General features: G+C 41.7%; 1 protein-coding gene across 2 annotated transcripts in view; it reads right to left on the bottom strand.

The window, feature by feature from the left end:
• Positions 1 to 19,502, bottom strand: part of prkcab (protein kinase C, alpha, b) — an 87,035-nt gene that overhangs the window by 13,401 nt on the left and 54,132 nt on the right. For both annotated transcript variants that reach the window (XM_033970947.2, XM_033970946.2), the window contains exons 4-7: positions 13,742 to 13,853; positions 12,176 to 12,304; positions 988 to 1,144; positions 131 to 265 (exon numbers count right to left, since the gene is read on the bottom strand). In XM_033970947.2, the coding sequence (XP_033826838.1) occupies positions 131 to 265; positions 988 to 1,144; positions 12,176 to 12,304; positions 13,742 to 13,853 (533 nt within the window). The remainder of the gene's footprint in view (positions 1 to 130; positions 266 to 987; positions 1,145 to 12,175; positions 12,305 to 13,741; positions 13,854 to 19,502) is intronic.

Genomic DNA, 19,502 nt, shown 5'->3' on the forward strand with positions numbered 1-19,502 from the left:
AAGTAATGCAGTCTTTAAGGTTATGGGAGCACAAATATGATGTTTAGCAGTTTGGTATATTTTTGGTATGAAAAGTCATAAATACTATACTTAAATCCAAAGTATCACTGTATAGTAGAGGAGCACTGACCATCCACAGTTGGGGGCTTTGAGGAGCTCTGACACTCCAAACGACATGGAGCCCATGAAGTCGTTCCTGGTGGTCCGGTCCCAGTCCCACACCTCAATGGACAGGCGCCGGTCTTTGTCTGATGCTTTCAGCTTACTGAGGGACAAACAAAAGCAGAGCCAGGAGTCAGAATCAAAATTAGACTGAGATAAAGTGGTATTACATGACATGACAAGAGATGTTCATTAAAGGTGCTTTAATAACATAATTATGTTTTGTTATTTTTGTTTTAATAGGAATGTTAGTAATTATCTTTTGTTTAGGGCCACATTGATGCTTAATTACTTTGGGATTAGTCAATTGTCCTTCTTTCCTGCTTTTTGTACAAACACCAAATCTAAAGTCAGGTTTGCATGTCTTATATAGATAAATGGTTTAAAGTTGTGTTTTTGTGGCTCAGCATTTTTATTAAACAGGCCAGTCACAACAATCGCAATATTCACCTTTCATTCATATATAAACAATGATATTGTTTAACATTTAATATTTAATGTGCTTAACATTTAATGGTGCAGTACATAACTTTTCTAGTGGGGAGACTAGGGACACCTGCATATCTGAACTTTTATTACGGTCAATGACTATTGCTAAAAACTGCCTTTAAAAACTCTCTGTGAGTGGGGTTGCTTGGCTGAAAATCTTGTCACTCCCTGGAACATTTCAGGCAAATCTATAACATCTCCATGGAGACATGCAGGTGGTCTTGGAGTTACTGTATCAGTGTCAAAATGGTCTTCAATAAGATTTATTGTATTTTTTCACATGAGTACAGGCCTATAATGAATCACACTGAGCATGTGTATCAGTGCTGTGCTCACAAAGTAAAGGACTCGTTCCAGCAGGGGTTGAGCGAGGAGCGGATGGTTCTTGTCTTCTGCTTGGTCTCATTCTTCGGGTCTGGGATGAGTTTAAGTTTGACGTAGGGGTCTGACAAACCATTGGGGTCCATGGGAATCAGGTTTCTGGCCTCTCCCACTAAAACACAGAAGAGAAAGAGAGTGTGTGTGAATCAGGGCCAGACACAGATGGTTAAATATCTGCTTGTTTTGAGATTGGTGAGTCATTATGAGATTTTTCAGAAATAAAAAGAAAAACAGAATTGGTCAACAATAGTGACATATTTACATGAATGTTGGTTCAGTTTCACACCATATGAAAATTTTCAGTAAACAGAAAAAGTAAACAGAGCAGTTATTATTCCAATCTTAGCCCACTTGAACTTGAACCATCCTTCACCTGGGTAACTATGGGAGTGGAGATTTGTGTTGCTCGACAGCAGCATCTAGCTGGAGGACATGTCTGTGTTCAGAGTTGCCAAGTCCACTTCTCTTTAGCTTTAGGCTTCTATTTTTGAAAAGTCGTATTCCAGTCATTCAATAATGACTGAAATACAAGCTGTAAAAGCAGTTACTGGTTAAAGCTATACTATGGAAAAAAATCACCATTTCATTAGTACTTGTTCAGCAGTGACTTCTTTTTTGAGTATTTTTGTGGGGCTGGTGTGCTTGTTTTGTTTTTATGGGGGAAGCCGTAGCACCCACCCAGACATGGAAAGGACCTAAATATCACTGCCTGTGTGCTGGTGGAATTTTAGCACTTAAAGTTGAACATTGTATTCTATGAACTTGGTTAAAGAAACACAGGTGCTTGACTTTCAACCCATGTTTTTCTTTTGGGTGGAACTCTTTCCTGTTCCTCTGTCCAGTTTTACTTCTTATGAAATAGAAGCTATATTTTTTCATTTTAAAATGTTGCACAGTGCACAAAAAGATGCTGTGAGGTCAAAATGTACTTGGAAATGAGACTTCCTGGTGACACATTTGAGCCCCATTTGATGTAATAATAATTCATTTGGCGCAGGTGTTGTGGGAAGTTGCACGAGTTGTTGAGCGGCTTTCAGGCAGTGGGTGAGCAAATAATGTGCAGGAGGGAGCCATGTTTTGTCCCGTGTGATAACTGACACATGGAACGTAAGAGTGCTGTTTCATAGCAACAGGAACCGAGCAACGGGTGGAGCGAGAATGCCACCTTCACCATGGCGACGGCATACAGTGAAATGGTCAGTGGAGCCGCTTTGACGCACACACAAACAAACTGTCAATCACAATTACAACACAAACTAAATAATGAGCAGGGCATGTTTGTAATTGCCGGGTTTCAGATGACTCTTAATTTGAGGTGTGGGATGGAAAGTATTTTTGTTAATAGGCCAATGCATATTTTGGTGAGGTATAGAGCTTGGTATTGAACGCCAAAAACTTTGCTAGTTCCTGGGCAGATGTGACAAATGTCTATAGTGATGCATTAGCAAAAGCAATATTAAAAAGTAAACAAAAGAGCAACCTGATGAACTGTTGGGTCACTACTGGTAAATACATTTATGACACTATTTATGGATTTCAGCGTGTTTTAAATTGTTAATTGCTATAACGACTGTCCTAATCTTTCATTATTCTAAAACCCATGAATGAATGAATGCTGTTTAGTGTTAAGTATCTTACAATCTCCACATATTGAGATAATGTAATAAATATAACATACTGATAAATTGCTGACCCCCCATTTGAAAATTTGAAATACAATACTTACACAATAATCTATAGAGAAAAAGTTACTACCATACCATGTGAGAGTACGATATCACCATTTAAAAAGCATGAAAAAATCAAATTAAATTAATGTGTTTCAGTTGCGTAACTTTGTTCTCATTTTGTATCTCATTTTGATTGTTACTCTATGGCTATTTTCACCACATAAGGGAGGATGAAATAAGACATGAGATAAACAATTTAGTTTCTATGACCTTATTTTCAATATACATAAAAGTTGATTATTCATTTGATAAAGTTAATAAAGTATAAAAATTTGTTACACCAAAACAAATAGTAATCCTAAACTTAAAGCATCAATATGTGACTCACCAGAGAAAAATATGGCTCTGTAATAGAATAGAATTTAATATCTATTGTTTGTTGTCTGCTGAGGTATGGATTTATTTTGTTTGATTACTTTCTTTACACAGTAACATCGGCTGTAGAGTTTTGTACATGCTCAGATTGTAGAAAGTGACAATGCAAAAAGACCAAATTTATGCATTTCAAGTTTGCACATGACCTATTGAGACAGGCGGAAAGGGTCAGACTGGAAACTGTATTTTGGAGCTCCAACTCCTAGTGCTGCATATTTACAAGAAAACTGCCTCAGTTCTGAATAGTGATGCCCCAACGTCTGAACACTTTAGTCAGTATCTACCTCCACCACCCTTGTGGCCATAAAAAAACAAGAGGAAATGTGCTTTTATAGCTGTATATAAATATTTCATGGCTTGAGGTAAAAGTCACAGTTCAGCTACAATGAGATGTAATCAGTTTGGGGATGGCTCATTGTGAAACCCCCTGCGTCTAGAGACACTGTAATGATGTTTAAAGCCCAGAGGCCTGGCTACTTCATCATGTTTATTGTATGCAATTTTCCCCAGCTACAGTAAGTGGCCTGAATGTCTCTCATAAAACAAAAACATCTAATCTCCCAGCAACTGAAAATGAGAAGATAATATGTAATACCGGCAAAGGAGGATTATTCAAAGTAAACATATTTTCACTAATTTTTGCACTTTTTTTTTTTTTTTTTTACACACTATTGTTTACGATCTATGTTTAAAAATATGTTTTCTTAAAGTTGCACTGTGTAACTTTTCTTTTGGAGTTCTTGTTTTCATACAGATGTCATTACTTTCTTGGAATTTAAGTAGTAAGGCATTAATTTTATTTATCTTCCTGGTTAACAATGTTTTTCTATATTTTTTGCAGTAATTCTATATTTTTTTGCAGTAATTTAATAAATGCAAAATAGATAAGTTTAATGCTATACCATGTAATATTCCAGGAAAAGCAATAACCTTTCTATAGATACAAGCAGGTGGCAGGCACCCCACCAGAAAAATTACATAGTGCACCTTTAAACGTGTGCATATAATTTTTTACACATAATCTTGCTGCACTTTTTTGTTATATGCAACTAAAATAGAATGACAGTGTAACTTCTCCTATGGATGAATACAGCTAATCTAAGTCTAGAAATGTGAGTTGTAAAAAGTCAAACTATAGAAAATTTGAGACTTCCAACCTCTCCCACTAGAGGGCAGAGCCGTCTAGTCTTGAATAGTCATGCACTTTTCTTCCAATCTGATAAATATGGGAAAACTACAAGGATCCCAGTGTAAGCAATAATATTTATAGAATCTGATCATGTTAGTCTGTGCAAAGTGATTCCATCTAATAACACAAAAACACCTTTAGCCCAACCCATAAACATGCTAATATGACTCCCTCGCATACCATATAACATCATCATCAGTGATCAAGGACCATCTCTGCCGTTGCTTGGATACAAAAGAGCAGCTCGCCTCCCTCTCCTCACGCCTTATGAGGTAGTTACCAATAAAACTGAAGCTACAATAGTGTCAACTTGTCTCTACTTTTTTGTTTTGTTTTGGTCTGGTGCTAAGGGGAAAGCACTGTCAGTAAAAATAAGATTAATGAAAAAAAAATCTACAATATACAACACAGTGCATTAAATATCAAAAGATTTCAACTCTCAGAACATCAAAATAGGTATAAATGCTATTTTTTAAAATATTGTGAATTTCAGTTCAAATGTACTAGCATTTATCACCACTTTGGGCTGGGACTTTTGGGTCACAACAAGACACAGTTGATGTAATAATAAAATGGAGCTGGCCTGGTGAATAATAGCAACACAAATATTGAAACAGGCTAAGGTGACAAATGGTATGTGGACAAAATAGCTGAGGTAGCATTTTGAACTTCAGATAAATAAATAATAGCAATAGTATAATTAACAAAAGTATTTTGTAAGGCTAGGCAATATGGCAAAACTTATATCGACATAAAAAAAATAAAAAAAAAATCTATTTCATTTATGTATTTCTTTTCTCAGAAAGAAACTAAATTTCATAAGCATAAACCAGACAGAATCTTAATCAGCATCATCTAACCTAAAAATAATAGATTTCCCCCCTTCAAACTCCTGAGAGAGGATGGCTATAGACCTCTCCTTTAAAAAAACTCAAGCTATTCAACTAAAAATCAGTGAATTGTCCAGCCCTACTATTTTGTTTTGTGCTGTTCTTCTCTGTCATGTATAAAAAAATGTCATGACTTGGCCTGGGATGGGCAAAGGGGCCATCAGTGTAATCCTCAAAAAGGCTTTGAATTCCAAATGTGTTGTTGCATAACACAATGAGCATCCAATGGAGCCTGATAATCTCTGGGGAGAGTAGTGCAGCCAATGGGAGTGGAGGATCCCTGCTTTTCTGCCAGGGACAGAGCACAAGAGGGTAAACTTAGAACAGAGCAACATCTAAGGTCTTCATCTGAAAGTATACATATTTTAGTACACTATTGAAGAAGGCTTATTAATGTTATAACATCAATTCAAGTTCTATCAATGCACTGACAAGATATCACTGTATATCAGGCTGGTTGATGCATTATACTGATAACAATCTGATTATATTATTGCAGTCAGAAATGTACTAAAAAAAACTATGTCTTGTTTGAAGTAAATTATCACACAAATGGGGAGTGGATTTTAATATAACTACACTGTTTGTCTTATTTAAATTTGAATGTGGTCTATTTTCCATTTTCCTATTATAGACAATGTATTCCCTGTTCAAATTTTGCATAACTGATATCATTGAGCAACACACAATGTAGTCTTTCTATTGATACCAAAATGCGTGCTTCAACTGTCACGCTTCCTGCTCTGTCTGATGAGATCACTGGTTTTGTTGAATGTATTTTTCTCTGACTGGCTGGTTATAAAACTTTCTATCATAATAAAAACACATCTAGTCATGGCCTTTCCAGGCATGGCCAATCTTTTGCCAGTAGCAAGGTGAGCGAGCTGCGCACAACGGCGCTTTTCAGTGCTTAAAATGCCCACAGAACTATGTAGTCATGCTTCTGTCCTTTTTACATTGAAATAACTCTGGGCATTGCTTAAACACCATTATAAACAATACCCTTACTTGCAGTTATTATTTCAGATACCAAAAACCCCAGTACTCAAGCTATACCTACAAAACTGAACAAAACTGTGAAATTTATACAACAAGGCAGATTTGGCTTTGGGTAGTGTCAAAAGAGGCAAGAAAAATACATTCTTGTTCATGTTTTGAACCTGGGGGGGCATAGCAGCTTTGGGACATCTCACTCTGGGTAAATCACTGTGTGCTCACTTATCCTGAGGTGGCCTCAGCATCTCTGTGTAAACTTCACAAATATGCACATGCTTCATTATGTCTATTACTTAAGGTAAATTACCATGGAAGCAGAAAGCCAGAAGGAATTTAAGGGAAGAACAGTACATGCCGGAAAGAGGCCATGTCAATACAGACGGGGTTGTGTCACGAAGGGAACCGAAGAGCAGGGTACAAGTCCGGTGATGTATCTTTAACATAAGGAATCACAACACACTTTATGCTACAGACACCCAAGACTCTTAGTTTAACTGATTTCATGCTTTTCAGAAAATCCCATCTCCAACAATTATAACAACAACCATACACTAAAAAGAAAATGTTAGGCTAAATGTGTCAGCGAGTATATCAGTTAGACACGTGAATACTGATGAACACACACGCACACTCAAATGTTTAAGTTTAAAGGTGCACTATGCACCTTTCCTATTGTAGAGCCTGCTACCTGCTCAGTACTATTATGAAACGTATTGCTTTGCTTGAAATGTTCCATAGCATGGCAGTAAACATATCTCCGTGGAAACAAGCAAGTGACACACCAGGCCAAATTTGCATATCAGATTTGTGATGAGGCAAAGGTAGCTCAAGTTATAAAAACACAACAGCAGTAAAAACACCTGATGCAACATAGATACATTTAATGGCCTACTGTGGACTGAACATTCCAGGTAAAGTAGTAATGCCTCCATGAGCACAGGGAAGAGTCAAACCCTCCACCAGAAAAATTACATATTGAACATTTAAGTCTGCATTGTTGTATAGTTGTCATTTTGCTCTTTCTCTGCCATATTAGAATCTGAATAAAAGAACACATTCAAACTAATCCACTTTTTCTGCAACTTGGCTTTTGCATAAAAAATGCAAACCACTGGACAATGTCTAATCAAAGCCACTAATATTTACTATTATTTACTACTGTATAAGAAAATGATGTACTATTCATCTGTTGCTCTCACATGGCGGTGGTGTGAAACTGCCACTATGGTTGTAGCAGGTACGGCTCGCATACTGCTGCTGTTCCTTGTGGGTGGTTTTCTGTATGCATAAAATCAAGGACAGAATCACAAGGAGGAAAGAGAGAGGACACACAACCCTTTAACACGCTAACATGTCTATGAATGTGTGGCCGCTAGCAATGCACTACCCTTTACCTCGAGAAAACTGTGGTAACCATGTCAACAAGAGTAAATCAAAGAAGACAGGATAAAACTGCAAAGACAGCTTTACTCCCTCAGTGGTAAACAAGAATATTTATGAACGCAATATATTTCTGAGCCAATCTCTGCTCTTGTAATAGTGAGGTGATTGTGTCAGATCCCTGTTGAGTTGAAAACACATTATTGGCCTTGGTGCGTTTATTCCCTTACCACTGCTGTCTTATGTGCGAGGCTGAGCAGTCAATTCTCTACCTGACAAAGGGTTTAGCACTGTGCGTTCGGATCTACACAGGTACGACGCCTGACTGACAGCTTCATTTTGAGGTGTTGGAAATACGGAAGACTCTCTGCCCTAATGCATACTGTGTAGTTATAAAGCTGAACATGTTATTTGTCTTTTTGAGTTATGGGAGTAGACAATTGTGGAGTTTGAGTAACTGTAAGGGCCAGCAACCTCAATTTTGAGAGAGTAGACTTTGTGACCCCTCCCCGAACCGCCACCTTAACGTGGTGGAGGGGTTTGAGCACCCGAATGATCCTGGGAGCTATGTTGTCGGGGGCTTCATGCCCCTGGTAGGGTCACCCATGGCAAACAGGTCCTCGGAGACGGGTCTGACTAAGAGCGGTTCAGAAGCCCTTCATGAAGAAAAATACAACAAGGCAGTTTACGTCGCCCGGACTGGCGTTACCGGGGCCCCACCCTGGAGCCAGGCCTGGGGTGGGTGCTCGGCAGCGAGCGCCTGGTGGCCGGGCCTTTCCCCACGGGGCCCGGTCGGGCCCAGCCCGAAGAAACGACGTGGGGCCGTCCTCCCGTGGACCCACCACCTGCGGGAGGAGCCATGAGGGGCGGGTGCGGAGAGATCCGGGTAGCAGTCGAAGGCGGGGACCTCGACGACCGGATCTCCGGACATGGAGACTAGCTCTGGGGACATGGAATGTCACCTCGCTGGGGGGGAAGGAGCCTGAGCTTGTGCGGGAGGTTGAGCGTTACCGGCTAGATATAGTCGGCCTCACCTCCACGCACAGCTTGGGCTCTGGAACCCATCTTCTTGAGAGGGGTTGGACTCTCCATTTCTCTGGCGTTGCCCGCGGGGAGCGGCGGCGAGCTGGTGTGGGCTTGCTCATTGCCCCACAGCTCAGCCACTGCGTGTTGGGGTTCACTCCGGTGAACGAGAGGGTCGCGTCCCTGCGCCTTCGGGTCGGGGACAGGTCTCTCACTGTTGTGTCGGCCTACGGGCCAAACAGCAGTGCAGAGTACCCGGCCTTCTTGGAGTCCCTGGGAGGGGTACTAGACAGTGCACCAACCGGGGACTCCGTTGTTCTCCTGGGGGACTTCAACGCCCATGTGGGTAATGACAGTGACACTTGGAGGGGCGTGATTGGGAGGAACGGCCTCCCCGATCTGAACCCGAGCGGTGTTTTTTTATTGGACTTCTGTGCTAGTCACAGCTTGTCCATAACAAACACCATGTTCGAGCACAAGGGTGTCCATCGGTGCACATGGCACCAGGACACTCTAGGTCGGAGGTCGATGATCGACTTTGTTGTCGTGTCATCTGACCTCCGACCGCGTGTCTTGGACACTCGGGTGAAGAGAGGGGCTGAGCTGTCAACTGATCACCACCTGGTGGTGAGTTGGATCCGCTGGCGGAGGAGGAAGCCGGACAGACCTGGCAGGCCCAAGCGTATTGTGAGGGTCTGCTGGGAACGTCTGGCGGAGCCCTCTGTCAGGGGGGTCTTCAACTCCCGCCTCCGGGAGAGCTTCTCCCTGATCCCGGGGGAGGTTGGAGACATGGACTCCGAGTGGGCCATGTTCTCCACCTCTATTGTTGATGCGGCTGCTCGTAGCTGTGGTCGTAAGGTCTGTGGTGCTTGTCGCGGCGGCAATCCCCGAACCCGGTGGTGGACACCGGAAGTAAGGGATGCCGTCAAGCTGAAGAAGGAGTCCTATCGAGCCTTGTTGGCTCGTGGGACTCCTGAGGCAGCTGATGAGTACCGGCAGGCCAAGCGTGCCGCGGCTCGGGCAGTCACAGAGGCAAAAACTCGGGGTTGGGAGGAGTTCGGGGAGGCCATGGAGGAGGACTATCGGACGGCCTCAAAGAGATTCTGGCAAACCGTCCGACGCCTCAGGAGGGGAAAGCAGTGCTTCACCAACACTGTTTACAGTGCGGGTGGAGAGCTGCTGACCTCGACTGGGGATGTTGTCGGGCGGTGGAAGGAATACTTTGAGGATCTCCTCAATCCCACTGTCACGTCTTCCGAGGAGGAAGCAGAAACTGGGGACCCAGAGGCGGACTCGTCCATCACCCTGGCTGAAGTCACTGAGGTGGTTGGCAAGCTCCTCGGTGGCAAGGCTCCGGGGGTGGATGAGATCCGTCCTGAGTACCTCAAGTCTCTGGATGTTGTGGGACTGTCTTGGCTGACACGTCTCTGCAACATCGCGTGGCGGTCGGGGACAGTACCTGTGGAATGGCAGACCGGGGTGGTGGTCCCTCTGTATAAAAAGGGGGACCGGAGGGTGTGTTCCAATTACAGGGGAATCACACTCCTCAGCCTTCCCGGTAAGGTCTATTCCAGGGTGCTGGAGAGGAGAATCCGACCGATAGTCGAACCTCGGATTCAGGAAGAGCAGTGTGGTTTTCGTCCTGGTCGTGGAACACTGGACCAGCTCTATACTCTCCATCGGGTCCTCGAGGGCTCATGGGAGTATGCCCAACCAGTCCACATGTGTTTTGTGGATCTGGAGAAGGCATTCGACCGTGTCCCTCGTGGTGTCCTTTGGGGGGTGCTCTGGGAGTATGGGGTCCGGGGCTCTTTGCTAAGGGCTGTCCGGTCCCTGTATGACCGGAGCAGGAGCTGTGTTCGCATTGCCGGCAGTAAGTCAGACCTGTTCCCAGTGCATGTTGGACTCCGCCAGGGCTGCCCTTTGTCACCGGTTCTGTTCATTATATTTATGGACAGAATTTCTAGGCGCAGCCAGGGGCTGGAGGGGGCCTGGTTTGGGAACCACAGGATTTCATCTCTGCTGTTTGCAGATGATGTTGTCCTGATGGCTTCTTCGAGCCAGGACCTGCAGCAGGCACTGGGGCGGTTTGCAGCCGAGTGTGAAGCGGCTGGGATGAGAATCAGCTCCTCCAAATCCGAGGCCATGGTTCTCGACCGGAAAAAGGTGGTTTGCTCCCTCCGGGTGGGTGGTGAGTCTCTGCCCCAAGTGGAGGAGTTCAAGTATCTCGGGGTCTTGTTCACGAGTGAGGGAAGGATGGAGCGTGAGATTGACAGGCGGATCGGTGCAGCGTCTGCAGTGATGCGGTCGCTGTATCGGTCCGTTGTGGTAAAGAAGGAGCTGAGCCGGAAGGCGAAGCTCTCGATTTACCGGTCAATCTACGTTCCTACCCTCACCTATGGTCATGAGCTTTGGGTAATGACCGAAAGGACAAGATCGCGGATACAAGCGGCTGAAATGGGCTTCCTCCGCAGAGTGGCCGGGCGCACCCTTAGGGATAGGGTGAGGAGCTCGGTCACACGGGAGGAGCTCGGAGTAGAGCCGCTGCTCCTACACGTTGAGAGGAACCAGCTGAGGTGGCTCGGGCATCTGCTCAGGATGCCTCCTGGACGCCTCCCTAGGGAGGTGTTCTGGGCATGTCCCACCGGGAGGAGGCCCCGGGGAAGACCCAGGACACGCTGGAGGGACTATGTCTCTCGGCTGGCCTGGGAACGCCTTGGGGTCCCACCGGAGGAGCTGGAGGACGTGTCCGGGGTGAGGGAAGTCTGGGAGTCCCTGCTTAGACTGCTGCCCCCGCGACCCGGCCCCGGATAAGCGGAAGAAAATGGATGGATGGATGGATAGACTTTGTGAGTTTTAGGGCTGGGCAATATGGCAAATAAGAATAATTAGTTTTTAATATTTATATTAACCAAACAGAATACCTTTCAAACAAAATAGCCTACCTCTCCAAATCTTGATAATTGACAATCTGAAACAACTGGATCTTGATTAGATTAAAATTTCATTCAGGAAGACTTATTTTAAGTTATATTTAAAGGACTAGTTGGGCTGTTTTGTTCAATGGAGAATGGGTTGGTTATTTGATCAATCAAGAACTATCTTTAACTGGTAATGGTCCATACATGTTTGAGTAATTTAGCATCTCCTGGGCCCTCTTCATACTCTCCTCATGGTTATTTTGTCCAGTCCAGTGCTGAACCCACAAGTCTATATGTCACTCATTCTCCCACATGTCAATTCTCCATAAATATGAAAAAGCAAGATACAAAACACACAACTTGAGAAACCTGATGCATGTACAGTAGTTACATTTGTGGGATGCACACTGACTGTGTTGTGAAAGTACTCTGAAAGGGGGTAATTTAACAAGAAGAGCAAAGGGAAGGACTCAGACCGTCACAAACAAGTTAAACTAAAAAAAAAAAAATGTTAACAGGCTGTTTTCCGCAAATATAGCATTTTAAAAACAATAAAAGATAATATGAGGACGTAAATATGTTGTGTGTTAGCAGTTAAAACCCCATAGAAGTAACAAACTGTACAGGAGTTAGACTTACCTGTGACATGTAGCCTGTCCATGCTGACCTCTATCTTGAGAAACAGGCGTCCTCTGCGCTCTGTGTGGTCTGTCCCGCACAGGCTCGGCACATTCACCACACACTGCTTGTGCACATTCATGTCACAGGCTGGGACAGAAATATTGCACCAGTTAGATCTTTTAAATACAGTAAAATGCACAAACAGTGATACAAACTAGGGCTGGGGCTTTAGTTATTTAATGAATTCATCAGTCAACAGAGTCTTAGTCGACTAATTATGTTATTAAGATTATTAAGATTCCATTTAGATCATAGCAGAAAGGAGAAAGTGTGTTAATCAGTTAATAGATAGTAGTTGTTTTGTGCAGTCTTAATAGTTTTGTTTATGACAGTAGCACGCTAGTCAATTGATTTATGTACAGGTCCTGCTTTAATTTCATTTGACATGATTTCTTCTTGATTTAGTGCGTTTCTGATGAATTTTGGAAAGCCAGTGTTATATGAAGCGGTATGGACACAGAGACACGCTCATGTGGCTAATCCTTTCCCCGTGTACTGTTGCAATTCCCACACAAGCAGTAGACAGACCCAAGGCTAAAGCAACAATTGTCGTCTTGTTCACCCTCATTTCCTCCTGTCTTGTTCACTGCCCCTAAAATCACTCCTCTAGCCCTGTTCCTGTTTCATTCCAGTCCTGTTTCTTCTCTCAAGCTGCACACTGCGAGGGATATAGGAGCAGAAGCACAAAGGACAGTGCTACGGCCACCCCTCCAAGTCCTCCATCTGTCGCCACTGAGCTGCAGATGGACGGGCGCAGCGAGAGTACGGGGAACACTCAATAGGTCGTGTTCTGATATTTGATGGTGTTATAATATCAGGTGGAGGGCAGGTGCGTTGACTAATATATTCACACTAGCCTTCTATCCTTAGTGTCATTACTCCTGGGACACATTAATATGAAGGTTGTCATTAGAGAAATCCGTTATCAAAGGTCCCCTATTGAACTTTTTCGGCGGGGCGTCTGTTATCTGCCTGTCCATGTTTCGCAGTATCACATTAAACTTACATTTATTTAATTACAGGTCTCATCGTTTTTCAAATATACCTTGAACAACAAGTATTCTTACCATGAGCAGGGAAATCTCTCCACAGATCTGATGTGTATAAATAAGTTTAATGCCATACTGTGAATGGATATCCACAATGTAAAATATGCGTATCCATGTACTTTAATTTAATTTAAAAATGTATTATAAGATAGCTCTTCGCAGGATGAGAAATCTGTAGCATTTTATGAGATACTGTGACATCCCTAGACATTAAAAAGTGAGAAAATCGTGTACAGTCTAAAGATAATACTGGGGTGGATACAGAGAGTGAGACTGAGATAGTGGGTGGAGAGAATGGGAGCAGGGAAAGGAATGGTGGATTTGTGCCTGGGAAGCACAGCTGATTTTAGAAGTATAGTGACAGTCTACTCCCATCTGTTCTCATTATGGCCCGTTTTAGGACGCAGACAGCAGTAGTGCGCACACATACTGACATCTAGACCCCCACTCACAGACCCCCGCTCGGGCTACTCACTGTCACACTTCATGCCCTGATGGATGAGGCCGTAAAGCAGCGAGCCGCAGTGGTCGCAGAACGTGGGGCTGCCATAAGTGTGAATCTTGAATTTGTGTTTGCTTCTGGGGTCCTGAGACAGAAACAGATAAAACAACATCAGACATAATTAGACTCTAAATGGTACTTTGTGGACGGTTAGATACTGCCATTAGGAAAATTTATCCTCCATCTGTCCCATCCTTTAATGCATCCAGTCAGGAGCAGTGGGTAAGCACAGTTGGGGATGTCAAGATTATTTATTTGACATATTTATTTATTTAATAGTTGTTATTGTTTAGGGCAAAAGTTAATTAAAAAAAAAAAAAAAAAAAAAAGTAAAAATGTTAAAAGCAAAAGTTAGTCCAACAAAGTAAAGCTTGTTTTGTGCTGGTTCATCTGTTTATTTATATTACATTAACCTTAACACAAAGTTTGTTAAGTGGTAAAGCTGGTCACACACTACAGGACTGGTGATTTATTAGACAAAGTGAATAAAAGTTAATTAAGGATTTCACTGGTGTTGGGCGATGGTGTGTGCAACTTCTTTACACATTGAGCTAGCTTTGATCCGGTCTAGCTGGTCCTTTTGTACTTCTATATATTTTTTAGGTTAACGGGGGACAAAGAGAACATGCACACACACACATAGCCACTCCAAAATATACTTAGATCTTAATGCTTCTGCCTCTCTGACTTTATATATCAAAGACGTCTCACTGACAAATCGTGAAATCACCCAAATCCAAAACTTTAGCATTTTGGACAAATGAAAAACAAGCAAATGAAGAAAAATCCTGCAGATGGAAAGAAAAGGTCATTTTGTTAACAGTGCGTGGGAATGTGTAAGGTTCAAACAGTTTCAAGCTTGGTGTCAGCTCTCTCCATCTTGTCATCCTGGAAGTGGTCCCGGTGTGTCAGTAGCAGCACTTCCCTGTAACTGTCATTATACAGTTCTTCTAGTCTTCCTACTCTCCACAACACCTGCTTGTAAATCAACACAAGGTAGTGAGCGACTGGAGGCTGATGAAGAAGAATATGTTTACAGCAGTGTGTGCAGATTCATACTTGGATGTGCTAATCAGCAAAGATGAATGTGCATGTGTTTGCAATCAGCTGAGATGGGTGTGTATTGTGGTAACCTAGTAGGTAAGCTAATGTCGAAAATCATAACAAAACAAACATGGTGGTAATTAAAGCCTCTGCAAATGAGGCCTTGTGAGCCCCCTGCCAACCTTGTCAGTGTTGTACTAAAGTGTCAAGAGGAATGGCAGCAAACAAATGACACATTTTCTCCTCTAAATGAAACAAGTAAACAAGAGAATACTGGTAAGAGGAGCGCTGTAGAGACTTCTGTAAGAGGAGGGTTGTAGAGACTCTGGACATGTTATGTACTCCTAAGGACATGGTATTTCACTCATCATTCAGTTCTCCTATAGGGAAAAAAACATGCGCAAAAGACCCCAATCAGACAAACAAGGGCTGGGCGATATGGCAAAAATAGATGAATAAATATATAGATTAAAATGACTTTGATTAAAATTGATTAGAATCATAATTGCCCAGTCTGCGTAAAAACTGGGCAATCACAATTTTAATCAATTTGAATCGAAGCCAGAGAAGGGACTGCTATACTTTCAAAAGGGAAGTTCTTTACATTTTCATCCTTATCATATCTATATCCTATTATTTAAGAAACTGAGAACTGCCTTCAATTACATTTAAAATGTAAATCGTTTAACTGCACAATAACACTCGTTTGCAAGTAAGAAAGTCAAGAGTTTTTTCATAATGATCCTTTCACGATTTAGCAATTTGTCAAAATCTTGATTATTAAAAGCTCTAATTAATTGGATTAATTTGAAATGTGGCTGGTTCATAGAGGTATTGCTCTCTCTGATATGTGTATATATAAATATATTATACATATGCACACACACATATATATATATATATATATATATATATATATATATATATATATATATATATATATATATATATATACACACACACACACACACCCACCCACACCCACATCCATATATATAACATTATGACTCCTGATGGGCATTTCTTAACCTACTCAGAAAAAGAAACCACCAAAAATTCTATGTTTTAAACAACAACTTTTAACTATTATGACTCCAAGCAGTCTTCTGAGACTGTTGAAGGCTGTGGTGTTACAACCACAGAGACGGGCCTGGTTTTTCAGGTAGCGGCACCAAAACCTGAGGCGTTGGAGGTCCGTCTAACGGAAGCAAAACCAATAAAACCATAGCGTTCAGCTACCAGGGGTAATGACTGCATTTGATCTGAGATGCCCGATGACAAGTCAGACAAGGAGTTCATCTTCAGACCTGTGAACAAATCCTCTGTCCCAACTGTGAACCAACAGTTTGTGGACAATGGACTCAGAGAGGAGCTCCAAAAAGAGGAGAGGTTTTTGTTGGACTGAAGGACAAACCAGGAGTGAAAATCTTCATTGAAGAAACGGACTGGTTGGTCTTTAAGCCTTCAATAAATCTCCAATAAACAGTCAGTAGAGAGGGTACAATCAAACAAAGAAAACCTAAATGTAGATTGACAAAGGCAGGAGATCAAGTTTGCGTGGAGTAGCCATATGACCTGCCTAAAGTAGACATCTGCTTTGGAGGAGTTCAGAACTCACTTGTCAACAAATCCTCTATGGGATGGGATCTAATAATGGTGAGATCCCAACTGATATCAACAAAGATGGCACAATCTCTGAATATCAGCAGCCAGTGACACACAAATCTACACTAAACCCTCAGCAGAAAGAACTAAGTGGAGCTTCAACTAGAGGATTGACTTGGATGGAGTTGCCATTTGAAATACCAGAAGTTGAAATCTACTTTGGGGTTGTCGACAGGTCGTTCATCAAGCCTTTATGGAACACATCTACAATGGGAACAAGGCTTAGAGCAGCAAAACCAAGAGAATTCTTTGAGTTTTAGTTGCTGTACAATGCACCAGAAGTGAAATTCCACTTTGGGGATGTTGACTGGTCAGGCATTAACAAATTAACGTGCAAAACAAATGATGATGAGATTTGAAAGGACGCAAGAAGAGAGGGGACAATTCCTGAAGATTGCCAAGTTTACAAAGAAAACAAGATGTCACCAATGAAACCTGACAAGAGGATCTTCAACAGTGCAAAGAGAAAACCAAAGTGTGGAGAGTCCAAAGCAAGAGACAGCTTCTGGTTTGAAATGCTGAATGATAAGATGGACAAGGAAATCTACTTAGGACAGGTCAATAAGTCCTTTAACAAATCCTCAACAAGTTACACAAGACCCCAACAGAGATCAGAAGAGAGGGTTTGATTGCTAAAAATGTCTCATTTCAAGAGTCCAAATATGCCCTGGTACTTAATAGCCCAGAAAACAACAAACACAGGTGGAACTTCAGTCAGCGCCAATGGCTTTAAAAGACAAAAAAACAAAAAAAACAAACCACACACACACAAAAAAAACACACAGTGTAACTAAAGTAGGAGACCAGTTTTGGTTTGAAATTCACAATTAGTCAAAACTTAGATCGAGGATTCAAGGTAATCTGTGGGTGATTACCACTGATAACACCTGATTTTTTATAAATAATTTAGCAAGCAAAGTGAACTATTGTTTTTTATAATGTATAGTATAATAAAATTATTATATTTGCTACTTAAGAGTTGGTAGGCCCATTTGTTGCCTATTAGCAAGGACTGAAGTGTAAACCCATTCCTGCTTCGGTAGATTCAAGATTCAGCATTGCTTATTGTGCACAGTGAACACTTGTTCAGTCACAATGCAACACATGAAATCACCAAATCTCATTTTACCTTTAATTTAAGATGTGTAGATTAGGATGATATATAGAAATTTGAAGTATACTTTATTTGTAAAGCAGAATAATTTATACTGCAGGAAGTGTGGATTAGAAAAGGAGAGTGAGAGAAAGAGGAGAGAGGGGACAGTCAGACTTCTCTCTTGAGGCCTAGCACTGGTGTTGATATGAACCCTGCTCTGTTCTGTGTAATGTCAACAAGCCTCTGCACATCTCTGTTCTGTCTCTGCGTTAAAATAATACTAATAATAATAATAATAAGTGTAACTATCGACCAATCGTGTTAAGAGGTAAACACTCTAGTAGAAAATGAAGTAAAAGGGGACATAGCTTCAACAATTGTGCATCAACTTTTTTAAAGGAGTGATACTAATACAAAAGACTCATTACAAACAGTAGAGAAATCCCTTACATACAATGTTAAGTATGAGTATTATTACTCAAACACTCACTGCACCTGCCCTGTACACACAATTGTTTGAACCTTTATTTTTAAATGTGGACCTTGTGTAGTTATATTTCCACAGAAAGTGTGAGGCCCGCTCTTAACACTTCCACTTGATTATAGATTTGCCATATTTAAAGTTAGCAGTTTTCCTTGCTCTATAATCGTAACACCTATTATTGTACTAATATAATTTCACTGCCTCTGCCTATGTTTTCTGAATACAATTATGCTATTTCCTTCTGGAAAGCGTTTTGTGTTTTGTGTTCTAATGAGCAAACAACTGCACACCCACAGCACACTGACCATCCATCTACCTACTACACTAGGTGGGCTAAAATTTGCATAAAATCTCCATGCATGAACTGATGAAGAGGAGGAAAGTTGGCTGTGACTTTTACCACACTATTTTCACATCAAAGTGAGGGAGATACAGCTGCTCGACCGCCACAGTAACAAAAAGAAGCTTCACATACAGTAGTTACTGGATATGACAGGAAACAGCCGTATAGAGACAAGAGCTGTGCTGTGAATAAATGCATAGAAAGTGTAGATTTCTGGAAAGCAACAACAGAGTAGAGTCTGCAATGACAATGGCAAAGCGTAGGAGAGAGATATTGGTAAGCCTGTGTCATATTGTTAGAGTTATACAATTGATTATTTAATTGATCCCAATATTCAAAACTCAACAAGCTCAAGTCTTGACAATAATTTCAGTCAGCTTGAAGACGATGTCACAGAGCAAAATTATATTTTCTCAAATTGAATACTGCAGAGAGAAAGTGCTGGAGTCAGAACAGGAACAACGTACCAGATCCAGTGGCATCTCTACAGGCTTAACACCATCTTGGAAGTTGAATAATAATGTGGAGTTATGTTTTGCTTTACAGTGCATGAGAGATTCACCACTCGGTGGTGACACTTCTGTTGCTACAGCTGCCCTGGGGTGAAGTGATGAGGTTTGTGTGTGGCTACTAAACTGAGCCAATGGCCCTTCAGAACACCCCTCCACAATCACAAACACAACATTATGGCATGCAGACAGCTTCACTTGTTTCAAGTAGGGATGTGTCAAACTGATACTGGTATCAGAAATCACACCAGTTCTCAAAAAATTGTTGGCTCGGATATTGGCTTCCAAATATCAGTTCAACAGATACCCTGGGTGATATAAATCATGTAAATGACTGGTCGTAGTTGGTCCAGAAAGTCTCATAATGCTTGAACTTTTATTTATATAAAGTTGTTCTGTAGTTACTTGAGAGATGCATAATAACTACATATCACATTTGGATCAGTTTTGTTAAAAGTAAATAAATACAATTTTCAGTCTCTACACTGTATCGGTTGATATCGGATATCGGCAGATACTTGAAGCTGTAATATCCATCCATCCATCCATCCATCCATTTTCTTCCGCTTATCCGGAGCCGGGTCGCGGGAGCA

Source organism: Periophthalmus magnuspinnatus, chromosome 8, assembly GCF_009829125.3.
Source record: "Periophthalmus magnuspinnatus isolate fPerMag1 chromosome 8, fPerMag1.2.pri, whole genome shotgun sequence".
NCBI lineage: Eukaryota > Metazoa > Chordata > Actinopteri > Gobiiformes > Gobiidae > Periophthalmus > Periophthalmus magnuspinnatus.